This window comes from Panthera uncia, assembly GCF_023721935.1.
Source record: "Panthera uncia isolate 11264 chromosome A1 unlocalized genomic scaffold, Puncia_PCG_1.0 HiC_scaffold_16, whole genome shotgun sequence".
NCBI lineage: Eukaryota > Metazoa > Chordata > Mammalia > Carnivora > Felidae > Panthera > Panthera uncia.
Genome location: NW_026057576.1, coordinates 18,717,127 through 18,726,715, shown reverse-complemented (window position 1 = coordinate 18,726,715; position 9,589 = coordinate 18,717,127). Strand labels below are relative to the sequence as shown.

The 9,589-nt window shown below is 50.1% G+C and overlaps 1 protein-coding gene across 1 annotated transcript; it reads right to left on the bottom strand.

The window, feature by feature from the left end:
• Positions 1–4,658: 4,658 nt before the first annotated feature.
• On the bottom strand, positions 4,659–9,358 carry TMEM272 (transmembrane protein 272). The gene is given in 4 exon segments (XM_049647308.1): positions 4,659–4,760; positions 4,762–4,956; positions 4,958–5,026; positions 9,278–9,358. Coding segments are annotated over 4 exon segments (447 nt in total).
• Between the last annotated feature and the right edge of the window lie 231 nt (positions 9,359–9,589).

The following is a 9,589-nucleotide window of genomic DNA, read 5'->3' as shown; positions in this document are numbered from 1 at the left end:
TTCTTAGTTCCATACTCATGAAAAGGGAAATTGCCACCAGAATCAATAAGGATTTTTATGAGTTCATTGTTCTAGAATCCACCATGAACTCATTTGTCCACCTGAGGATTATGAGTTTTATGGAGCAAAATTTGCCTTGAACAGGCCCCTGACGGTCGTTGGCTCCTGTGTATGGTCTGTACCCATGGTAATCGCACTGGAGGAAAGAACAAGAGAAGCGTCCCAAGGCCTGGAGGATGATCTCCCCCAGGGTATTCAGGGAAGGCACTGAGGAACAATTGTTCCAAGTTTATGTCATCAGCAATGAAAAACGCCCACAAGGAAATGAAGCACAAGATTCATTTATACAAAAGTGCAAGTTTTTGACCGCTTTGCCTCTTCTCGTGCTAAGACAGAGAAGCATCAGAGTGCCCTCATGCTCGCAACTGCGATGGAACAGTTCTGGGTCAGTCTGTGACTCCTGCGTGGCCTGAGTGCACAGGTGTGGTCCCCTGACCCACAGAATCAGAATTTCTGGGGGCCATGCTTCTGCATTTTAAAAAAACCCTTGGGTGGTTCTGATGGTTCACTGAGGTCTGTGAGCCACGGGTGTGGTTGGCTCCCGTGAAATGGTCCCATTTTTTTTTTTTTTTTTTAGCACTCTCAAGTTCAGATGTTATCATGTTAATTTCCCCAGAAAACCATTCCTGCAAAGAAGGGATGGCTGACTTCTGGGTCCCTCTTGGCGAGGTGCTTTCATTGTGCCGGTGTTTGCAGTCCGCTTAGCATCAGTGCGGGGTGCACCCCAAGGCTCTGGGTAATAACTCTGAACTTCGCACGCTCGTCTTCCACCAAAAAGCCCAGATGAGGGAAATGATCCTAACCGGGAATCACATAAAGGACATGCAGCTGATCACTTCCTAGACCCTCTGAAAGTTCTCTCTGGGTTAAGCCAGACCTTGAGAGAACCGTAGTCATGGACAATTTGCCTTGGCCCAGAACCTTTCTGAAAGGTGCCTCGTCATAACCACTTCACCATCCATTGAAGGAGGCCCTAATAAATTATCATTCAAAGGCTGCTAGTGTCTTTGTATAGTATGCTGAAGATGTCACCCACTGAATCATGCTGTGTTCCCACTACGAATGGATGCATGTAATATGGTCTTTCAGACTTAACCCATGTTTCTCCTGAGGGGACGTATTTTTTGACTCCACAGAAAATGGGCAGTTTGTAGCTGATTTTCCTTTCCTCTTTGTTGGCAAGGAAACTCAAAGCCAAAAATGTAGTCCAGGTTTTAGTAATTATCAAGGGCCTACGACCAATACTCTCCCTTTGCAAAGGGGGGTAGGGCACATATGAAAGCCGTCACATTTCTTCACCACTGCCTCTAGGGTGAGACTCTAGTGTGTTGGTGTAGGGGGAAAAAGACGTTGAAAACTGCTTTCTAACCATCTTAGTTTTTCCTGTAGTTCTATTTTTTTAATGTTTATTTTTGAGAGAGAGAGAGAGCAAGCGGGGGCTGGGGGGAGGGGCAGAGAGAGAAGGGGACAGAGAATCTGAGGTGGGCTCTGTGCTGACAGCAGAGAGCCTGATGCAGGGCTCAAACTCATGAACTGTGAAATTATGACCCAAGCTGAAGTTGGAAGCTTAACCGGCTGAGCCATCCAGCCGCCCCTCCTATCGTTTGATTTTTGACTATATATTTTTTCTTTAATTTTATTGTCTCAAATAACAGCATTTAAAAATTTTTTTCATGTTTATTTTTGAGAGAGATGAGATAGAGTGCAAGTGGGGGAGGGGCGAGAGAAAGAGGGAGACACAGAATCCGAAACAGGCTCCAGGCTCTGAGCTGTCAGCACAGAGCCCGACGTGGGGCTCGAACTCAAAAACTGTGAGATCATAACCTGAGCTGAAGTCAGATGTTTAACCGACTGAGCCACTCAGGCGCCCCTCAAATACAGCATTTAAAGACCCTCCAAATTCATTGTGAAACAAGATATAAATATAGGGAATGGAAGGAAAGGAGGAAATAAATTCTTCTACCAAGCTATTTCTGGGAACGGGGATAAGTTGCCACTTTCTCAAGCATATTTGGTAAGTCATCGTGTATACCAACACAGCGATTTCTGTGAAACTCCGGGGATAGTCATGCCTATCAGAAACTGGGAATCGCCAGCATCTGGGACCTGGCTACAGGGGTACCCAAAGCACTAGCCAATATCTGCAGTCTAACAGCAAGTTTATGATTTTTAAAGAGATTTTTTTTTGCAAGCTCTTTCCACCTTTGCCCAGGCCCCAGCAACAACATCTCAGAAGCATGTGTGTGGCAGGACTGTGGGTGCACGGGCTTAGGTCCTCAGTGCCCGCAGATGAAGAGGAGTCAGTGACAAGGAGCCCTTGTCGTGGCCTGTCCATGGCCAGACTCCTCCTGTGAGTCACTCACAAGGGCACAATGCATCACTACGAGGTGAGGACCGTGCTGAGATGTGAGTGGGAGAACCTCCATTTGCCAGGTCCCCAGAACCCCAAGGTCACCCCCAGTGGAACTGTATGGGTCCCCTCACACCTCCTTGTTGAGTCTCAGATCCTCAGGGTCATTCCCAACACAACGCACAGCCGTGATGGGAGCTAGCGGGAGAGAACAAATCTGTTTGCCATCCTAGGCTGTGGCATGCCTGAGCCGGCGGTGTGGTCCCTGTGCACTTGGGGAGCCTGCCTCTGCAGAGGGCTGCCAGGCCATTCTCCTCCGCGAGTACAGAGTCTGGCTTCGCCTAACTGTGTAGGCTTGGTTTACTTTTTTGGACACTCTTTTCAAGCCCTGCTCAGGAGTTTGTGTCAGAGATGCTAAGTGAAGTGATGGTTGACGTGTGGCCTGGATTGAGCTTACGTGTGGCCTGGATTGGGCTCTGCTGGCTTTGTTCATTTGTGTCCAAACAGTAGCTAAGCGACTGGGAGTGACTGGTGAGTCATCACCTAAGGCAGGCAGGGTGGAAGGGGGTGCCCATGGAACACCTTGCCTGCTCTAGTGTCGAAGCCCCCGGCATGGAGAAGGTGATGTGGGGCACAATGAGAGTGACTTGGGGCATCCCAGATGATGGCAGGAACTTCAAGTCGTACACCCTCTAATCTTGCAAGGCTCGGGCGAAGATGAAAACAGCAAAGTCCCAGAGGGGTAGGGGCAAAGTTAAGGGCTTTCTGCCCTTGGCCCAGCAGAGGGCGCTTCCAGCACCTTCTTCCGACCTGGGAGGAACCTGGACCAAATGTAACAGCAGGTGACAGATGCCCAAACTCACCGTGAACTCCTAGGTCCTTTTCTCTGGAAGCAGGGAGAGGAGGCCACACGGATGGCCACTTTGGGGTTGGTCTTCTTACAGAGCACCCCCCCCCACCCCCTGCCTCAAAAGCAAGCAGTAGCTAGGCACCAGGTAACAAACAGAGGCTGTGCACGTGCTGCGACAGAAGCACAACTACGAAGGGGCCACTGTCCCCCTGGGCAGGCACTGCCCCTAGAAACACACACGACAGAGTCTTCACCCAAGATTCTAAAGCATCGGTGCTCCCCCCCGACAGCACCGCATGGCCTGGTACCCCAGCTCTCAGGAACTTCACCCCTAACGACAGCAGCGGGAGGGATGTTAGTGTTTGCTCTTCGGTGTCATCCTGAACTTCCAGATAAATGGATTTGCAAAAGCCTGCCCAGCCCTAACCTGACATCAAGTAGATTTGCTACTGTAGAGTATTTAAACTCAGAGACCAAAAAAAAAAAAAAAACAACAACCCAAAAAAACCCCCAAAACACCTGCATTAACGACACCACGTGCAACCTGGCCAAAACTTACACGAAACTGGTTTGTGCCAGGAGCACATTACAGAGATGTACACAGATGGCCAGGGAAAGAAGCGGACTCAGGCCAAGCAAAGAATTTGCAGTAGGACTACCCCAAGGCACACAGGGAGGGCATGCTACCCTCCGTGACGCCAGGCTCACGGGCCAGACCGGAGCCCCAGGGGCACTGACTTCCTTGACTTTGGCAGCCTTTATAGCTGCCCTTGGGATGCCCTTACCGGTCCAATCAAACCCGTCTGATTTGGGGCTGGGAAAGAGAGCTCTTTCCCAAAAGACACCCGGAGTCATTGAACAGAGCACCTTTCTCCTGTTCATAACAAAGCCACCCAAGTGAAGCTAAGATATGTCTTGTTGGGAAGATATCCCTTTCCACAACTTCAGGTTGCCCGCGGCTGGATGACAACACAGCAGTAGCAACAGTAACAGCAGCAAAACTTGCTCTTGTGACGGTCATTGGAACTGCCTGTAGCTGGAAAGAGCCTCCCAGTCTTTGCCTCCCTTGCCTCATCCCCTCACATAAAAAGATGCCTCTGCAAACTCATGAGTACAAAAGTCCCACTCTGGAAAGAACCACAGGGCTTCCCCCAGGCCCAGGGAGGCAATCGCTCCTTTAGTCTGCCTAGAATAAACACGCAGTGCATTTTGGTGGTTTCTTCACTGCCTGGAGGGACGTCTTATTGCTTTACAGTGTGCCCTCCTCTTGCCATTGTGCATGAGTGTGCAGAGTGTGCGTGGGTGCGTGTTTGCATATACGTGCGCGTGTGTGCATGTGAGTGTGTGGGAGTTGCGCATGCGCGAATGTGTGCCTGTGTGTGCCGGAGGGGGTGATTCTCAGTCTCCATCGACAACGAATCTCCACCTGGACCACACATAGGCACGCCCACTGCACAGGATGAGCAGGACCAGCATGGTGTGGCTGAGCACGAGGACTCCCTACGGCACGGGGGTACAGGGTTTTGTCACAGTAATCTTGAGGCTGCTGGAAAGGGGGAATGAAATCAGGCAGGTAAACGGAGAGGGCCCTGTAATTCCCCAAAAGGAACCAGAGGGAAAGGAAGAGGCTGAGGCTGAGGTGGATATAATACTTGCACACGGTCTGCCTCCAGGGATATGCATCATCGTCCTGGTTGGTCGTCAATCACCACGGCCTTGGCCACAGGCCGCCTCATCCTGGTAGAGTCATGCAACAGGAGAGACACCTGGGTTGTGGTTGGCAGGCGGTGGGGGGGGGGAAGGGGGGGGTCAGAGGGCAAGGCAGCAAAGCAGGTGGAGGAGAGGGAATAGAAGCTAGGAGAGAAACAGCGAGAGAGGGAGATTTAATACACAAAGTGCCCACACTAGAGTTGGAAATGCCGCCAAGGAGTGAAATTTAATTTTGAAGAATTAGAACTGGCAAGAATGAAGGCATCAATCCTTAGTCAGCATCCTTCGTGGCATTTTCTATTTTGATGTGTGAGCTGCTTTGGACAAGGGATTAGCTGACTGGAATATACGTCCACACCCAGAGTGTCGCTGCCGCTCTGGTTTGTTTCATCATCCTTGAGGTCATCCCTGGCCTTCCTGGCTCCAGTGACCTGCTCTCCGTCCTCCCATGACTGCAAACCTGCATATGGTCATCATCTGAAAGTGTCCTCCTCCCTCCCCCTACTGAATGTCTATTATGGAAGCAACTTGGTCTGTGGCATCTTGTCAACGGCAGCCTGAGCTAAGACAGATACTAAGTGCTTTTATGTTTAGGCGGGTTGTCTTATTTAAAACAACCCTATGGAAGCGTACATTACTTTCCTCACTTTAGAAACAAAGGAGCTGAGGACCAGGACGTTTAAGAATTTCGGCCAAGGTCATGTGTACAAAAAGTGGAAGATCCAGGCACCGGGTCTGTCTTCAGCCAAAGCTGGCTTCCTTTCCACCAAGCCATTCTGTCTCTCGGCCTCTTTCGGTAGCTTCCCTCTTTGGTGACCCTCACAAATATGGCCCAGGCCCTGACCTCACCCACCTATAGGCTGATGACGCCCTAGTCTGCAGCTCCCTTCCGGAACTTTCCTCCAGACCTCGGACACGTGTGAGGTTCCCCCGAGTGCCCTCAGGCCCTCGGCTCAGTATGTTGAAGACATAACTTGTTACCGTCCATATGCCTCTCATTTGGGTGACACTGTCCAAGCTAGAAACCCAGGCGCCTCCCTGCTCCTCATCTGCTGTAACCAATCAACAGCTACCATGCTGGTTGTACCTCTAGTGACTCTTTCCCCACGAGAGAGAAGAGACAGGGTCCAGCTGTGTTTGGTTCACCTGCCCTCTTGCTCACGACTTTGCGCAGTCACAACACGTGGCTCGTGCCTCAGGGGTGCCTTTGCCCTGCCCTGTGGTCCTCCTGTCTTCTCACCCCCGGCTCACTATGTCTGGCAAGCCACTGTGCTATGCAGTTATGCCTGGAAGCCAGGCGTACAGACTTTCCTTCGACTGTCCCCGCACCCTTCCACCACATGACTTTATAACACGAGTACCTGGTCCTGATTAGAGGGCTGCACAACAGGCCCCCTGCCTCGTAAAGGGCGGACCCCAGCAGACTTTCCTGCTGCCTACAGGCCACGTCACAGGCCTGGTAGGTTCTGGATGCCGTGGGGGCCTTTCCTCCCGATTTTTTTTTTTCTTCGTATTCAAAACTCCTTTCTGATACAAGTACCTGCCTCGAAGGGGTATCGTGAGGACTAGGTTCAAAATGGGGCAAAGCCCTTAGCACCTCACCTGGCACATAGTAAGCACTCACTGGGTGGTAGAAATGATCACTGAGCAGTGGGCTATTGGGGATGAGGTGGGGCATTAGGTAGGTTAATGGCCACTAAATCAGTGTTTCTGAAACTTTCTTTTTAACACGGTCCTCAGTAACAAATACCTTTTACATCACAACCTAGTAATTGGGGGACCGTGTATCCTTGTTGGCTCAGAGTCCTGGTTTACGGGGTTTTCCTGGCATGATTATTAAAGCCCCTGTGTACTCTCAAAAGTGTCCCGATTTGGATTAAATTATATGGCCCATATGCCCAAACACACGTGTATGTGTTTATCACACCATGCTTACTGGGCACTCTAGTATTTTCTATTCTATTTTTTTTAATGTTTATTTACAGAGGGAGAGCATGCGAGCATGGGTTGGGGAGGGGCACAGAGAGGGAGAGAGAGAATCCCAAGCAGGCTTTGCGCTGTCAGCGCAGAGTCCGACGTGGGGCTCGGTCCCACGAACCGTGAGACCGTGACCTAAGCCGAAATCAAGAGTCAGATGCTGAACCGACTGAGCCACCCAGGAGTCCCTCTATTCCATTTTGTTTAATGGTCACAACCTACTCAATTCACTTCATGATCTTCCAGTGGGTCATGACTCAGTTCTTTTTGGTGACCCTGGGAAATGTCCACTCACTGATGCTCTGCTTTCTCATCAACAAGATGCAATACCGTGGTGCTATTGCTGCATTTTAGAAAGGATGCTGGGCACTGTGGTGCAGTGTTCCGAGAGGGTTAAAGACAGAGCATTGGTATCACCGGCAAACTTCTCCATCTAGGGATTCTATAAATCTGTTTGCTGTTGCTCTCTAACAGTTACGGACTCACTGTGTATTACCTCGCTATGATGAGCACAAAAATTTAATTTGGCTGCAAACAGTTCTAGATTGCCAGGAAAAAAAAAATCAGTGCTGTTTATCAGGGCCCTAGTTTGTTCATTAAAATAAATTACCTTTGGGTTCTGGGCCGGATTTCATAAAGGAAAAGTTTGCCGTTGTTAAGAGGAACAGACCCCATGGACGGTAACATCTCCACAGGAAAGTTTCACTTCATGGCCTGATGATGAGGTAGCCAAGTGAGGGAGGGCTGAGCAGAGGTAATTACTGCTGAAAACGTTGCCCTTGTTTTGAACATCTCTATGGCGCTCGGTCCATTAGGGCTTTTCCCCTCATACCACGGGGCCACAGGGGATAAGAAGCCCCACTGAGCAGAGAGCCTCTGGGTTTACTTGGAGCCAAACAGAGTCCCAGCTGATCCCGTGGGGATGTTGTCACGGGGGGGACGCGTGTTATTGCACATTCCAGAACACTGCCCCTGCACTGCTGTTAGGAGTTGAGGGCATTTAATGGTGACGTAACCTCAGACACAAAAGGTTCAGACCTGCTTCCCATGACTTGAGCTGGTGACTGCTGATTACATAGAACAGCAAGACACTCCTTTGATGTCCTAACCAATATCCTGACCGATGCCACTGGCCAGCATCTTCAGAAGGCCCCAAGCACCACAAAGACGCTGGCAAAGAAACCAGACAGTGGGTCCAAATGAAATTTTATATATGGCACTCCTGATGGTTTTCTTCTGTGCTTCATCTCTATGCAACCATTTTGGAAAAACGGATGCTTGTGTTTTCTAGCTTTTGATACAGGAAGCTTTGAGGGAGGCTTGGACGGTTGGGAAGGGTCACTGATGAATGGATGTGGACCTAAGATACCTTATATCTGAGGTGCTTTGGACAGGTGGGACATTTCTGTGGGCCAGGGATTTTGACACCTGTAGACTCTCCAGGACCCTTGATGTTTTTTTCTTCTGTCACTTTCCCTGTTAAAACAGATGTCAGTACAACCCAGGAGCAGATCGGCTCCCTACACTGACATGAACTTGAGAGTCACAGAGAAGCCCCTCCTCCCTTGAAACATCAGAGTTTAACGTCTGATTGATGACTGCAGCTAGTGGTCTCTGTGCCGGTCGGTTGAGCGCTAGGAGAGACACAGACATAAGAGCTGCTAAAACCAAATACATTTCAACCGGATGCAAACTCCACTGCCCTCCACAGGAACCTTTCTAAAAAGAAGCAGAGAGAGGCCAAGATAACGCCGGCTCAATTCAAAGGTAGAATTAATTGGCAGTCAGCCACTCCTCTGCTTCAACTGTTGTCAGACCAAAGCCACAAATTAGCGCATTGCTCTCAGGGCGGCAGGAGGGAGGCTACTGCAACAATGCCCAGCTCTGGGCGAATGCTCCTCATCAGGAAAAACCCACGTCTCTGTAAGCAGACTTCAGGATCCACCTTGCCCCACTGCTTCCATAACCCTGTGCTTAGGGAGGGGAGTTGTTCTGGCTCCTCCGTGAGTAGCAGACAATTAAAGGATGTGTGTCACATGCCTGTAAGTTAAATTTCTGCAAAAACTAAACAGTGGATACATAGACTTCACCTTTTTTTTTTTTTAATTTTTTTCAACGTTTTTTATTTATTTTTGGGACAGAGAGAGACAGAGCATGAACGGGGGAGGGGCAGAGAGAGAGGGAGACACAGAATTGGAAACAGGCTCCAGGCTCCGAGCCATCAGCCCAGAGCCCGACGCGGGGCTCGAACTCACAGACCGCGAGATCGTGACCTGGCTGAAGTCGGACGCTTAACCGACTGCGCCACCCAGGCGCCCCATAGACTTCACCTTTAAGGCTCCAATGATCCCACCCGCTAGCAAATAGAGAGGGATGAGGGTCTGTATGGGGCAGTCCTCCAAAAACTTCATCCCTACAGAGGGGAGAGAATGAAAAAGGATGAAGAGAAGTGCATTCAAAAGCATAAAGCCAGCTGGGAAGATGCAGTAGACTTCTGCAGAGGCCCAAATGCTCCTCATGGAAACTGTAACCCAATCCCCTGCTTGTGGAGCACGCCCAGTCTCACTGGCCACCTGATCTTCAGGATGCTCAGGGGACTAAGTGGCTGTCCCCCAGACGTCAGGTAGAGCAGAGACCAAATA